Raw genomic sequence first — 15,952 nt, 5'->3', positions numbered from 1 at the left:
GAAATCATTTTTGGATGTGAAACCACTTGTAGAACCAACTGTGCAACCATTTCATTTTCTCTCAGAGGATAGTGAATTTGTGGAATTCTTTACTGCAGAGGGCTGTAGCGACTAGGTTATGAGTATATTTAAGGCTGAGATAGATATTTAATCAGTAAAAGAAACGAGAGTTATGTGAAAAAGGCTGGAAGTGGAGTTGAGGATTGTCAAATACTAAAGAATTTGGGGCAGGAATTAAGTATCACTACCATCATTATAGTAGTATTATAGGACAAACTAACAGGACTAAAGACAGAGAAATCCCCTGGCCCTAATGGTTTGAACCTAGCATCCTTAAAGAGGAGGCTACATAGATAGCGGATGCATTGGTTATGATTTTCCAAAAAATCCTTGAATTCTGAAAGCATATTACAGGGTTGGAAAACTAAACGTGACACCTCTATTGAAAAAGGGAGTGAGAGAAAACACAGGTAACTATAGCCTAACATCTATTATTGGAAAAGTATCAAAATCAATAAGCAAGGAATAACAGTAGAACATTTGGAAAATCATAATCTAATCAAGCAGGATCAGCATGGCTTCATGAAAAGGAAATAGTCTCAATCGGAGTGAATAGAAGGGAGCCAGTAGATGTGTTGTATTTGGACTTACACAAGGCATTCAAACAAGATACCTCACAAAAGGTTAAGTCATAAGGTAAGAGCCAATGGTGTTGGGCCTAGTAAAGAGGTATGGTTAGAGAATTGGCTAATAGGCAGAAAACAGCAAGTTTTTCCGGGTTAGCGACTGGTGACCAGCAGAGTTCCACAGAGATCAGTGCTGGAATCACACCTGTTTACAATATATTTGTTAATCACTTGGAGGAAAGAAGCAAACACTGTAGCCAAATTTGCGGAAAACAAAAATAGGTGGAAAGGCAGGTAGTGAGAGGGATACAAATAGTTTACTTAGAGATATTGACAGGTTAAGTAAATGGGCAAAAAGTTGACAAATGGGGTATAAATGTGGGTAAATGTGAAAATGTTCATTATGGAAGAGAGAACAAAAGAACAGAGTATTATTTAAATGGAGAGAAACTGCAGAAAGGATGTCTTGTTGCAGTTATACAGGGCCTTGGTGAGGCCTCACCTTGAGTATTGTGTGCAGTTTATGTCTCCTAGTCTGAGGAAGGACATTCTTGCTATTGAGGGAGTCCAGCGAAGGTCAACAGACTGATTCCCAGGATGGTAGGACTGACATATGAGGAAATACTGGATCGACTGAGCTTGCACTCGCTGGAATTTAGAAGAATCGGGGTGGGGAGGGTGATTTCTTGAAACATACAAAATCCTGATGGGACTGAACAGGCTAGATGTAGAAAGAACGTTCCCAATTTTGGGGAAGTCTAGAACTAGGGGTCACAATCTAAGGATAAGGGGTAAGCCATTCAGGACTGAGATGAGGAAGAATTTCTTCACTCAGAATTGTGAGCGTATGAAATTTGCTCCCACAGGAAGCTGTTGGGGCCAGTTCACTCGATATATTCAAGAGGGAATTGGATGTGGCCCTTGCAGCTAAAGGGATCAAGGGGCACGGAGAGAAAACGGGAACAGGATACTGAAATTGCATGATCAGCCATGGTTATATTGAATGGTGGTGCAAGCTTGAAGAGCTGAATGGCCTACTCCTGCACATATTTTCTATATTTTTATGAAAGCTGCAACACAAAGGGACTTAGCTGTACTTGTGCACAAGACACAGAAAGCTAGCACACAGGTACAGGAAGGTTTATTGCATCTGTACAAGGTGCTGGTGAGACCATACCTGGAGTGCTGTTTTGGTCCCCTACTTAAGGAAAGATACTATTTTGTTGGAGGCAATTCAGAGAGAGGTTCAAGAGGATGATCCCTGGCATGGAGGGATTGTATTATAAGCAAAGGCTAAACAGGTTAAGACTCTACCCATTGGAGTTTAGAAGAATGAGAGGTCATCTCATTAATACACATCGAATTCATAAAGGACTTGACAGGGTAAATACCGAAAGGGTGTTTCCCCTCATAGAAGATTCTGAGACCAGACGGCATAGTCTCAGAATTAAGGGAGCCTATATAAGACTGAGATAAGGAGGAATTTCTTCTCTCAGAGGGTTGAGAGTCTTTGGAACTCCTTGCCACAGAGAGCTGTGGGGGCAGAGTCCTTGAGTATATTTAAGGCTGAGATAGATTCCCAATCAGTAGGGGAACCAACAGTTATGGGAAAAGGGCAGGCAAGTGGAAGTGAGGATTGTTGGATCAGCCATGATCCTACTGAGTGGTGCAGCAGGCTCAAGGGGCCGAACAACCTACTCCTGTTACTATTTCTTATGGTCTTATCAGCCTCAATCTCATTGAATTGTGGAGTATACTCCATGGGCTGAATGGCCTGCTTTTGCTCCCATGTCTTATGGTTAAGATGCTTGAAATTTTCACGACAATCAACACTTCACCCATCACCTTAAATATATATTCCCTCCACCACCAACTTACAGTAGTAGCAGCATATACCAAATACAAGATACACCAACAGCATCTTTCAAACCTGCAATCCTATACGAACTACACCCATAAATACCCTACTAAGCCACACACTATACCAATATGGAATTATTTCACTATTCATTCATTGACACTGGGTCAAAAACCTGAAACTGTCTTGCTGACAGTGTTTTGGTTGTACCTACCAATGTACAATAGCAATTCAAGAAAGTTGATCACCTTCAATTTCTTAAAAGAAATTTGGGATTGGTAACAAATATTGGCCATGCCAGCATCTCTTGAATTTCAGAAATAAAACAATGATTTGAGCAAGGAAATGTGCCTGAAGCGTCTGTATTTGCATAGGATAGAAATGCAGATACATTCAAAAAGATCTTGACAAGTCCAATCAATAGGTGTAGAAATGACACATTTAAGTTAAACAGAAAAATATAATGTTTTATACAATGTTATGAGATTTGACAGAGGGTGGATATGAATTACATGACAAATGGAAATGTGCATAAGACATCAGAACAGAAGAGAAATTGAGCATTTCAGTGGCCTTGGTTACTAAAACCACTTACGTGAAAACCATTCACACAATGTTGCCAGATCTCTCAAAAAATAACAAGTGGAATGTTGAGGTACACAAGAGAGGGAAAACATTCAATTTCAAATAAATCATTTTAAAACTACATTTGGCCATACTGAGGCCATATCTAAAATACTATACATACATCTGCAGCTTTTTTCTTCAAAAAAATGTTCAATTATTGAAGAGAGTACGGAAAAGGGCTGCATGAACAAAATGGATCCAGTTAACACCTCCAGCTGTACATATTTGTAAATTAAGAAACATAGCACAGAATAGGAAAGGCAGGACATTGCTGGTTCATTGAAAATGTGTTTAGTATGTGTAAATAGATTACTAGCAAGACTGGAAAGAACAAGGATCATTAATTAGTTTCTTTGATTAACATTAACACTTCTTCCATTTTCCTCCTCTTACACTCTCTGCCCTGAATATTTTTGTGACCTGAAATGCTCCAGAGTAAGCTCTATCTCTACTAATGATTTGTAGCACCTTACAACAAAGCAATTTTATCTGCGCTTATATTGTACATTAATGTACTTGCGTCTCTGATCCCTTTTTGCAATAAGTCATTTAACTTTGCCCTCCTTCTGCTCTTTTGCTCAGTTGGTGGAGCAATGATTGGCTGATGGGGAAACCCTACATTTATAAATTTGTCGAAGTTGTAGTCACTTCTCAAGTAATGGGAATTGCCATTGAGTACAACAAAGTCACTAAGTAACTACAAACAAACCTGACAAAACCTATGAGCATTGCATTTCAAATTAGATTTAAGTAAATTCAACAGCACCAATGTTTAGATTTCTTCGATCTGGATGGTGTTGCATTCTTTCCACTCTTCTAGGAGTTGCACTAAGATTGGTGGTTTTGGGGATAAACAGTCTAAATGATGTACAAGAGCAAAATTCTACTTCACAGCATGTAAGCAAATTGTTTTAATGTAAATTCTTCAATCAGCTGTCTGGTAGAACATCTTGGAGCTGATTTTGTTTTGTTTTTCATCTGCAGGGAACCATAGGAACGGTTAAAGGCCCTTCAGCGCCTTGAGCCAGTTTTATCTTCCAATTTGATCATAACTGAACTATATGCCGTTCCATTTACCAGACTTCATTCCATATCCCTTAATAGCCTCACCTAACAGCCATTCGTCAATCAGTTTTAAAATTTTCAATCGATCCCTAGCTTCAAAAGTTAAGACAGAGAATTACAGGTTTTCTGATGAAGGGTCTAGGCCCGAAACGTCAGCCTTTCTGTTCCTATGATGCTGCTTGGCCTGCTGTGTTCATCCAGCCCTGCACCTTGTTGTCTCGAATTACAGCTTTTCACTCTTCTTTCTGTGAAGAATCTCCTCACAACACCCCTGAACAGCTGAGCTTGCTTCGATCATTCCAGAATCATACAGCAGAATAACTAAACTAATTCTCCTATCAAATCCATCAATCATTTAATACTTCAAATACATCACACCTTAATTTTCTACAGATGGAAATACAAATTCTGAGGAGGGGTCACTGAACCAGAAACATTAACTCTGATTTTTCTTCACAGATGCTGCCATACCTGTTGAGCTTTTCCAGCAACTTCTGTTTTTGTTCAAGTTTAAGTAACTTAGCCTCACGATTTAACCCTTTGTACTCTGATAGAAGTTTAGGAATCTATGATGTATCCACTCAGAGGCCAATGTACAGATTGAGAGATATGTACTGGGCTCTATTTCCATCTATTGTTTACCCCCCATCCCATGTATAAATATCAACCTTTTCCTATCTACCGTCAGCTCTGAAGAGGGATCTCTGGACCCAAAACATTAACTCTGATTTCACTGCACGGATGCTGCCAGATCTGCTGAATTTTTCCAGCAATTTTTGTTTTTGTTTCTGATTTCCAGCGTCTTGCAGTTCTTAAGCTTTTTTGAGATATATTTGATCCTTTGGAGTCTTGTGAAGGAAAGAAAACTGGAGAACTATGGGCAAAGAGCAACAAGTAACTCTTTCATGGAGACAGCCCAGGCAAGATAGACCAAATGGCTTGTTTATACACTAACAGTTGTACTTTTTTCAAATAAATTATACTATTGATTGTTTCTACTACCCTTTTGGGCAGTGTATTTCAGATCATAATAACTCAATACATGAATTCAATTTCTTCTCATACCACCCTTAGTCAAATACGTATTTTCTATTTACGAATCATGATGTCAGTTTAAAAAAAAGGTTGCTTATTATTTAGCCAGTCATGATTTTGAAAGCCCCAATAAAATCTTCTCTTTATCTTACCTGCTTTAAGGACAGCAGAATTTAAGCATCACACCCCTGGTATTATTCTAACTCTCCTATGTAGCTTCTTCAAGACCTTGACAACTTTATTGGTCTAGTGGCCAGAGGATACAATATTGTGGACAAGATCTAACCAGTGATTTATAAATGGTTGGCATTACTTCCTTACTTTTGTAGTCTATAGGCTAAAACATCATCTTCAGTCACAGGAGTCACAATTCTTTCAGAGATCCAGTCCTCACAGAAAGCCAACAAACCTTCACTTAAAGGACAATAATGCTGGCCTGAACAGGGCCCATGCTGGTTGCTGGTTGAACACTCAGCAAGAGGACCAACAGCATGTGATGTACAATGTAGCTCCTTTTAAAGGTAACCTGCCCCTTTTCAAGAAAAGCACACTTACTGGAAGGAAGGTGCTATTGATGAAGCCAATGCCTGCCATGGAAGGCGGAAACTTTTACTGATATCTTCTCATTTCGTGTTGATTATTGGTGGTTCCTTGGGGGAACAAGAAAACCTTCATGCATCACCATTGGAAGGAAATGAGAGCAAATGGCTAAAGGAGGTCAATACTCTGGCACTGGAGTCTGGTCTGAAGGAATTTGTAGCAAGAAGTCTAATAACCTCATGTGGTTGCAAACATCATAAATGCATTTCCAAATGAGAGCTCCTTCCCACTATACCACAAACCTCTCTCACTGCATCATGTCTCTATTACTTAGCCAACAGCAGTCTCAGCTATCAAGACTCAGGATGAACATTAACATACTTTATCTCACCATCAAATCTTCCTACAATGTCACACATCCATCTCTAACTGCTTCCACATATCTCTAACTATTCACTTGAGGCAAATAGATCACCCAAGCACAGTGGAACACAATCAGCACTTTCTTTCCTGGCAAAAAGGAGGCACTCCAAAAAAGTGGAGACACTGAATCATTCAGCAACTGTGATTAGGAAATGGTCTATAATAAGGGTATAATAAGGGTAGCCAATACAAAGTGTCAGCAACAGTCAGGATCCAAGTCATGAGGGTGCATCACGGCCCGATAACTGGGTCTGGGGTTCTAGGGTTCTTGATGTGCTTGGGTTGGTGGACAGGCTCCCAGACCAGCAGCGGGGCCCATGATTTCTCCCTCTTCCCTGACTGACAGCATTCATGATTGAGTTACCAACGCTGGCTGGGCATATCCTGGGAGAGGTCACAGAAAGACAGCAGAATGGTGTCAGCAGATGAAACTAGTTCCTCTGTTGGGGGAATCAAGAAGGAAACATAATCTTAATGTTACAACTCTACCTGTCAAATGGGTTCTCTACTGCAATTTGCTAGTATCAGGTGGTCAGCTTTTACACTGAGCCAGATGACAAAGAGTGTTGCTTGGCATTAACATACTCATTACAAATACGCTGGCATTGAGTATCCATATGGCCTCATCAAAATTTTTTTTCTTGGAGTGGGAAAAACTCTCATGACCTTTTCCATTCTAAGCAGCCTCCAGCATTCTATTTAAGGACAGCCATGATTAATGGCACCTCAAAAACAGCACTGATGATGCAGGCTCCTCACATCCAGCAAACATAGCAGTGACCATATAAACACAATGCCCTGATCATTCTGAGAGGGTTATCAACTCTGCTTTGGATGACAGTATGCTTCTACTTTGCTTCTCAATTCCAAACTTGCACTTAAGCTGCAATGTGGCATGATGAGAAAGCTGCAGAAGGTATGACCAAGGATCTCTACCTTTACAGTGCACTCCAAATTCCTCACACAAACCTGCCCTTTCTGATTTTAGATTATTAGAACTGCTACCTGCCCAATGACAACATATCCGGAAGGAAGAGAGCGAGCACGACAATATACCATTGATGAAGCACCATCACTTTGTCTGACACTCAGCCAGCAACTCAAATAATTGGTATTGCATAATCTTTAGAGGTTAGTGTTGCATTATGGTCTGCACGTGATGAGTTATCATGTGCAAATGGATGCAGCCGAGTCAGGATTAAAGGCTAGCTCGTGTGCCAGCTCTCCAGAGGAAATAATCATAGATAAGCATTGTACCAGTGACTCAGATGAGGATTTTGATAAGGTGGCATAGAGGAGAACACTGATAAATGGTTCATTGGCAAGCCTACTAAACAGTCCTTAGCTATATCAAGAAGCAAGGCAGAATCCAGTGCCAACATTGTACTGGGCAATATTTAGAGAGCGGAGCTCATTCTTCTAACTGCTATTCAATAATAACGTGGCTGAACTGATTGCGGCCACAGCTCCACTACCCCATTAAAACCATGCTGGACTATGATGCAACATTTGGTGGATGAAATTTTTGTTTTTGCTGCTGCATGTACAGGAGTCACCTAATGTCTGAATCTGTCGTAAAGCTCAGATGAATGTGGTGATATTTTTGCTTGGAACTGTGAAATCTCGGGCTGCTGCCATCATGGTTACAGATCTTTGTGGTCAAAAGGAAAGCACTTACAAATGTCCGTCAGTCTAGTCTCCAAAATGAGCCAGATTACCAAGGCATCATCTGAGGGGAATGCCAGTGGCATTTTGGAGCCTAAACCTCTTGTCCACTCCCAGAATGGCATAATTCATGCTCCAACCAGTAGTATTCTACCAGGCCCCCACTGTTGTTTCATCCTAGATGTCCTCTTCCTGCTTCAGCCATATTGTAGAAAGGGGAACGTCTTTGCAAAGGGACAGTATCTTTTCTACCTACCTATCCTGTTGCAAACTCAGAGACATCGAAACTACTTGTTGCAGCCTGTGTGCGAAAAGGTCACTAAATCTGCTGACGTTTCAGCAACACTCTCTGGAAATCCCAACAACTCACTACATAAACACAGTAACTACAAGAGCAGGTGAGGCTAGGAATACTACAGCGAGTATCTCACTTCCTGACTACCCAAAGCCTGTCCACCATCTACAAGGCACTAGTCAGGATTGTGATGGAATACTCCCCACTTGCCTGGATGAGTGCAGCTCCAACAACACTTGAGAAGGTTGACACCATCCAGGTCAAAACAGGCCACTTGATTGGCACTACATCCACAAGCATCCACTCCCTCCACCACCAAAGCTCAGTAGCAGCAGGGTGTATTATCTACAAGACGCACTGCAGAAATTCATCAAAAGTCCTCAGGCAGCACCTTCGAAATGCACAACCACTTCCATCTGGAAGGACAAGGGCAACAGATAGATGGGAATATCACCATCTTCAAGTTCTCCTCCAAGCCACTCACCATCCTGACATGGAGATATACTGCCATTCCTTCACTGTCACTGAGTCAAAATGCTGGAATTCCCTCCCTAATAGCATTGTAAGTCAACCCACAGCAGGTGGACTTAGCAGTTCAAGAAGGCAGCTCACTACCACCTTCTCAAGGCAACTAGGGACAGGCAATAAATGCTGGCCAGCCAGCAACAGCCACATCCCATAAATGAAGAAAAGAACAGCTACTCGACATTACAGTCAGCCATTTGGGATCCTGCTAGTGCACAAGTGACACAAGCATGCTCGTATCGTTCTCAACATGAGGCCTTGCACCAAAAGCATTATTCACACCATTCTGTGGACCTCCAATTTCCATAATGCCAACTCCAATGGCAAAAAAGAGCAACAGTCTTAAAATAAACCCCCGGGAATTACTGTACGTTTCCCTTCAGTCTGAAAACAACTATTCTCTCTTACTCTCCTTTTGTTTTCCCTTAGACAATTTTGTAACCATGCTGTCACTCCCCTTTAATACCATAGGCTTAAATTTTGCTAATTAGTCAATTCTGTGACACTTTATCAGATGCCTTTGAAAGGCTAGGTTTGCAAAATCAACCACGTTATTGTACACTGACACTTGCCATTTTTATGGAAGATTTTGATGAAAAGTGGGAGGCATGGTTAGTAAGTTTGCAGTTAACACAAAAATTGGTGGTATAGTCGACAGTGAAGAAGGTTATCTATGCTTACAAAGGGATCTTGATTAATTGGGCCAATGGGGTTTAATTTGGATAAATGTGAGGTGTTGCATTTTGGTAAAATGAACAAAGGCACGACCTATAATGGTTAATGGTCAGGCTCTGGGTAGTACTGTTGAACAGAGAAACTTAGGGGTTCAGGTACACGGTTCTTTGACAGGGTGGTTAAGAAGGCATTTAGTATACTTACCTTCATTGCTCAAAGCATGGAGTATAGTGGTCGGGACGTTATATTGGGATTGTACAGGACATTGGTGAGGTCTCTTCTGGATTACTGTGTACAGTTCTGATCGCCCTGCTATAGGAAGGATATTATTAAATTGAAGAGACTTTAGAAAACGTTTACCAGGATGTGGCCAGTACTGGAGGTTTTGAATTATAAGGAGGGGCTGGGTAGGATGGGACTTTTTTCACTGGGGTGTAGGACATGGAGGGGTGATGTCATAGAGGTTTATAAAATCATGAGGGGTATAGATAAGGTGAATAGCACAGTTACAACACTTAAAAAACATCAGGACAGATACATGAATAAGAAAGGTTTACAGGGATATAGTCCAAGCTGGGCAAGTGGGATAAGTTTAGTTTGGGAAACTTGGTTGGCATGGACAAGTTGGACTGAAGGGTCTGCTTCCATGGTATATAACTCTACCAATCTTCTCTATTTTATTAAAGAATTCTATTTAAGTTAGTCAAACACGATTGGCTTTATGTATCTCTCTGCTGGTTGTCATCGATTATGTTGCGTTTTTCCAAGTTACAATTTTTTATGTATCAGTATTGGGTTGATTGACCTACAGTTACCTAGTTTATCCCTTATTTTGAACAATGGTGTAACATTTTCAGTCTTCCAGGTGCCACTCACATCTCTAGGGAGGATTAGAAGATTGTAGCCAGAGCCTCTGCTATTTCCACTGTTACCTTACTCAGCAATCTAGGTTCGATCCCATCTGGACCAGGTGGGTCTTCTTTTTAAGCACTGCTTTCATATTTTTATCCTATCCAACTGGTTTACCTCCTGCTTTATTTCTGTAGACTGACGGATAATACTCATTTATAAACCAAGCTTGCTAACTTATAAACACAGCCAGGCTCTCAACCTCCACAAGATTGATACTGAAGCAAGTAAAAGTAAAATACAGTAAATGCTAAAGATCTTAAATGAGAACAGAACATGCTAGAAAAACTCAACAGGTTTTGAAGCATCTGTAGTGAGAGAAACAGAGTAAATGGCATAGGTCCAATGATCTTTTCCCAGAACTGGAAGAAGGAAGGCTAGTTTCATATTTAATTGCATTAGAACTTAATAGATGTTGGCGTACAGGCACAGTGTCTCAAATCCAGCTATCTGAAAACCTAAGAGATCCAAAAGCCAGACAGTCTTATAAGCTGCCATGTGTTCATTTTAAATTTTATTAGATGATTTAATTTCATTTATTATTGTCACATGAACCTAGGTACAGTGAAAAGTTTTGTTTTGCATGCAGTAAAGGCAGATCATACCATATGAAGTGCATTAAGGTAACAGAACAGTTACGGCTGCAGAGTAAGCGCACAAAGAACGAAATCAACATTTAAATATAAATTTGACAGGTCCATTCAGAAGTCTGATAACAGTGAGAAAGAAGCTATTCTTGAATCTGTTGGTCCGTGCGCTTAAGTTTTTGTATCTTCTGCCCAACAGAAGAGGCTGGAAGAGATTATAATTGGGTTGGAGGAGTCTTTGATTATGTTGGCTGCCTTCCCAAGGCAGGGAGAAGTATAGATACAGTCAATCGATGGAAAGTTGGCTTGTGAGATGGACTGGGCTGTGTTCGCAACTCTGTAGTTTTTTTTTTAAACTGTCCTGGGCAGAGCAGTTGCCATACAAAGCCTTGATGCATCTGAGTAGAATGCTTTCTATGGTGCCCCTACAAAAATTGGTAAGAGCTTCTAAGAACATGCCAGATTTCCTTTGCCTCCTGAGGACGTAGAGGTATTGTTGTGCTTGCTTGACTGTGGCATCAACCTGGGTGGACCAGGACAGATTGTTGGTGATCACTACTCCTAGGAGTTTGATGCTCTCAATCATCTCCACCTCAGCATCATTGATGTAGACAAGGAGTGCCCTCCACTTTGCTTCCTGAAGTCAATCACCAGCTCTTTTGGTTTGCTGATGTTGAGCAAGAGATTGTTAACTTTACAACATGTCACCATGCATTCTATCTCTTTCCTGTGTTCTGTCTCATCATTGTTTGAGATCTGTTCTACAATGGTGGTGTTGTCAGCAAACTTGTAGATGGAGTTAGGATGAAATTTGGCCACAGAGTCATGAGTGTGTAGTGAGTATAGTAAGGGGCTGAGTACACAGCCTTGCAGGACACCAGTGTTGAAGATTATCATGGAGGAAGCGTTGTTGCCAATTCTCACTGACTGCATTATGTAGGTCAGGAAGTCGAGGTTCCAGTTGCAAAGGGTGGTGTCCTAACTCTCGAAGTTTGGAGATTAGTTTGGTTGGAATTATGGTGTTGAAGGCAGAGCAGTAGTCAATGAGTAGGAGCCTGACATATGCATCCTTGTTATCCATATGTTCCAGGGATGGGTGCAGGGCCAGGGAGATGGTGTCTTCCATGGACTTGTTGCAGCAGTAAGCGAATTTCAAGAGATCAAGGCAGACTGGGAGGCTAGAGTTGATGTGAACTATGACTAACCTCTCAAAGCACTTCATAATTATGGACGTCAGTAAATTAGCAAAATAATTTACCAGCTTGTTCCACTAGGTGGTTCATTGGAGCTGCTTAGCAGTTGGTTTTATGCACCAGTCTTTTCTCATGCTGCAAGTAGTTTGAGTGACCCCTGACCCCATCTGATATGATCCAACCAAAATCCAACAAAGGTTCAATCCTGGAGTTCCTGGTTTTGAGACACTGTACGTAAGCACATCTTTAAGGATGTCTGAGGAATTCAAGTCTTCATTATGGATGAACTAATGACATAATAGCGCAAATGTAATAAGAAACAAGTGCCCGCGATAAAAGATTTGAAAAATGAAACTCATTTATTTTGGCAGTTTTGAAAACTAAATATGAATCTTGATATAGATTGCAAAGAAAAATTTCTAAATGCACCCAACTTTCAAAATAGCATATCAACAAGACTTTTGTAGGTTATGTCTGCAAGCTTTAAAGGGACTCGAGACAATGGAAAGAAAGCAGCTCAAGGTTAACAATGTACAGACTTTGCACACATGATAAAGATAATTTTACCATTCAATTTGAAAACAGTCAAGAGTTTTCATCATTCCCATCTTGATAAGAAAATTTCTTAGAAAATCATCAACCACTTCTCCTCCTTGGCACACAGGCTGCACTGGAACCAAATCGTTCTCCTCAGCCTAAAATTTGAAAAAAAATGTATTAGACAATTAAGCATTTATGCAAAGAAGAACTTATTTTTGTTCTCAAAGATCATAATCTAAATTCTGAACTTTTTAAACATAATCATGGCATTAGGTTAAACATGGGTGATGAAACTGTCTACTAAGTACAATCAACTTTCCCTCAACTGGCAAATCAGTACTCTTCCATCTTCAATACCATCTGGAAGACTCATGGAGGGCAGCAAAGGCATGGAATGCAATTTGGATGAGACATTTCATCAAAGTTGTTCAGGTAGTGTCACTACTTATCGAGCTGGCCAGGATACTGCTGTTAGACTGGGCTTATGGCACTTAAGGAGAGAAACTACACAAATCTGTTTGATCTCCTTCTCACGAGACACATTTGATTATGGCAGTATTGGGAGGAGTGACAATCACACTGTCCTGCAGAAACAAAGTCTTAGCGTCATATATTTGACATGCTTTACTAAGTTGTACTGTCATAGAGCATAAGGGGTAGATTTTGAACAGCTCAAAACAGGCCATCGACAAGCAAGAGTAAAATTGTATCTCATAGAATCCCTACAAAGTGGAAACAGGCCATTCGGCCCAACAAGTCCATACTGCCCCTCCGAACAGCGTCCCACCCAGACCCACTCCCCGTGTCTAACCCACCTAACCTAAACATCCCTGGGCACTATGGGCAATTTAGCATGGCCAATCCACCTAACCTGCACATCTTTGGACTGTGGGAGGAAACCGGAGCACCTGGAGAAAACCCACACAGACACGGGGAGAATGTGCAAACTCCACACAGATAGTCACCCGAGGCTGGAATTGAACCTGGGTCCCTGTTGCTGTGAGGAAACAGTGCTAACCACTGAGCCACCGTGCCGCCCCTAAAACAGTATTTTTTAAAATTCATCCACAGGATGAGGGCATTACTGGCTAGTCCAGCATGTATTGCCCATCTGTAATTGCCCAGACAGCAGTTAAGAGTCACATATAGGTCAGGCCACGTAAAGAAGACAGTTTCCTTTCCTAAAGGATATTAATGAACCAGAGGGGTTTTTCCCTTACAATGGTTTCATGGTCATCATTAGAGTCTTATTTCTGGATTATTAATGAATTGAAATTCTATAGCCTGCCATGGTGGGATTCGAACCCATGTCCCCAGAACATTACCCAGGTCTCTGGATTAATAGGCTAATGGCAATATCACTAGGCCATCACCTACCCTGTGTATTCTATGACAACCTGGAACATCCTGGCTGGTATATGATTTATTGTACCATTACCAGGGAGCAAACCTGTTTCATCAGGAATGTGAAAGAACATACCAGAATCCACATCAGGTGTACCTAACAATATGAGGTGCCAAGTTGGTGAAACTATAGAAAAGGACATCTGTACTTTAAACATCTGAAGCACCCTGGCTTAAATGATCACACAACCAACAGATTCGGTCAGAATTCGGATTCTTCACAGTCCTGTCAGATTTAATAATGAATGATGTTGGGCACTTAAACAATTCACAGGAGAAGCTACATAATGTTGAGCCCAGAAAAATCACGTAGAAAAGACTAGGTTGTACCATTTGACGATATCTTCAGCTGGAAGCACAAGTAAATAAATCATTTCAGGGTCATGCTTCACAAGTAATGGAGAAAAGCAAGGAGCAATCTTAAGGAGAACTTCTAATTTTGAAGACAGCTGACATTAATTGCACTAGAAAGTATCCGGTCAGAATAAAATAGAACTGAAGGAGAAGGTGTAATGGAACAAAAAGATAATCTTCACGGAAGAAGTTTTCACGTACAGGCTGGATACATTACAAAACTGAAAGATACAGCAACAAATATCAGGTTCCTTGGTTAACAAAGGAGGTGCAGAATATGATGAAACAAAAAGAAAGGATATATAATGCATGTCAGGTGAACTTGTCAAGCAATAACTGGGTCAAATACATTAAGAGAAGAAAACAAAAAGAACAAAAATAAGACTGGCAAAAGCAGAATGAAAACAGAATAGTAGTTAACAGAAAAAGGGATGCAAAAATCTTCCATCTGCACCCTTTAATGCCAGTAAGTTATTTGGTCCTGAAATCTTGTTGCACATCAGAAGATTAATTTTAACTTTGTTTACTGTAGTACTTGGCCAAATCAATACCATTCTGGTACAACCTTTCCCACTCTGACGTGTGGTCTCTCCCCTTGCCACATTGCCACTGAAGATCTGCACTAGGGAGCCTCCACTCACCAAGCTCCAGATCACCAAATCCCAGCCATGACACCATTCAACAACGCTTAAGTCTATGTGGCACTCCCGCTACTCCCCAGAACTAGTCAGGAGATAGCAAGCCATCCCCTGGCCGGTCACAAAGCTTCACTCCCTCCAGATACTAAGATGTCACCCACAACCAAGCACTGACAACAGCAGCAAATCTCTCCCAACCAGCACCCCACAACGCAGTGGCCAAAACCAAAGGGACCCTGCAAGTTACAGCCTGCATAACAATTTAGGGGAGCTGAAATCTATCCAGACAAGAGCAACATCTATGCCCATCTCATCAACTAGGAGGGGAAGGAAGGCCACAGCTTTCATCCAGCCAAGAGGAGCAGACCCATTCAGCAGACTGCTATGACCTTGGAGGCAGAGGCAAACAGCAAGAAAGGCTGGTCCTACCCAAAAATATGGCACCAGGCAGCAGCCACAACTTGGCCAGGAACAAGTGATAGCTCCAGCAGGCGGCCTGTAGCCCAATGAACAAAACTGCCTGAGTGCAGCACTCCAGGCAGCAGCAGCCTGGGTTCCACTAGAGGAACTACTGTAATTAAAGAGTTAAATTTAAAAGAAAACTGTAACAGTTATTTAGTTTACCAATGTGGAATTTAGCCATTTAAAACACTATTTCAACTTACAGGACATAGCTATAATGTTTCAACGTTGAATTTAGTTTCTGTAAAGGAAAGTCCTATACTAACTTTTTTTATTGCACAATGGGCATCAATGCTTAAGTTGTTTCATTTACACTGATCTATGCTGAGGGATGTAGGACAAGGCAAGAATATTTAACAAGTACTTTGCATCGGTGTTAAGAAGAAGAGAATGCTGACAGAATATTAGTACAAGTAAAGGCACTGATGATGATAATGAATGTGATGACAACTGATGGACAACACAATTACATACTGAGATAACAAGGTGTAGAGCTGGATGAACACAACAGGCCAAGCAGCATCAGAGCAG

The 15,952-nt window shown here is 41.0% G+C and overlaps 1 protein-coding gene across 1 annotated transcript in view; it reads right to left on the bottom strand.

Annotated features, from left to right (window-relative positions):
- LOC109913843 (sperm-associated antigen 16 protein) overlaps positions 1 to 15,952 on the bottom strand; it is an 801,521-nt gene that overhangs the window by 746,304 nt on the left and 39,265 nt on the right. Inside the window, 1 exon segment of the mRNA XM_048598688.1 lies at positions 12,591 to 12,718. Within this exon segment, the coding sequence (XP_048454645.1) occupies positions 12,591 to 12,718 (128 nt within the window).

Source organism: Rhincodon typus, chromosome 7 (genome assembly GCF_021869965.1).
Source record: "Rhincodon typus isolate 14 chromosome 7, sRhiTyp1.1, whole genome shotgun sequence".
Taxonomy (NCBI): Eukaryota; Metazoa; Chordata; class Chondrichthyes; order Orectolobiformes; family Rhincodontidae; genus Rhincodon; species Rhincodon typus.
This window is presented reverse-complemented; position numbering and strand designations above follow the sequence as displayed.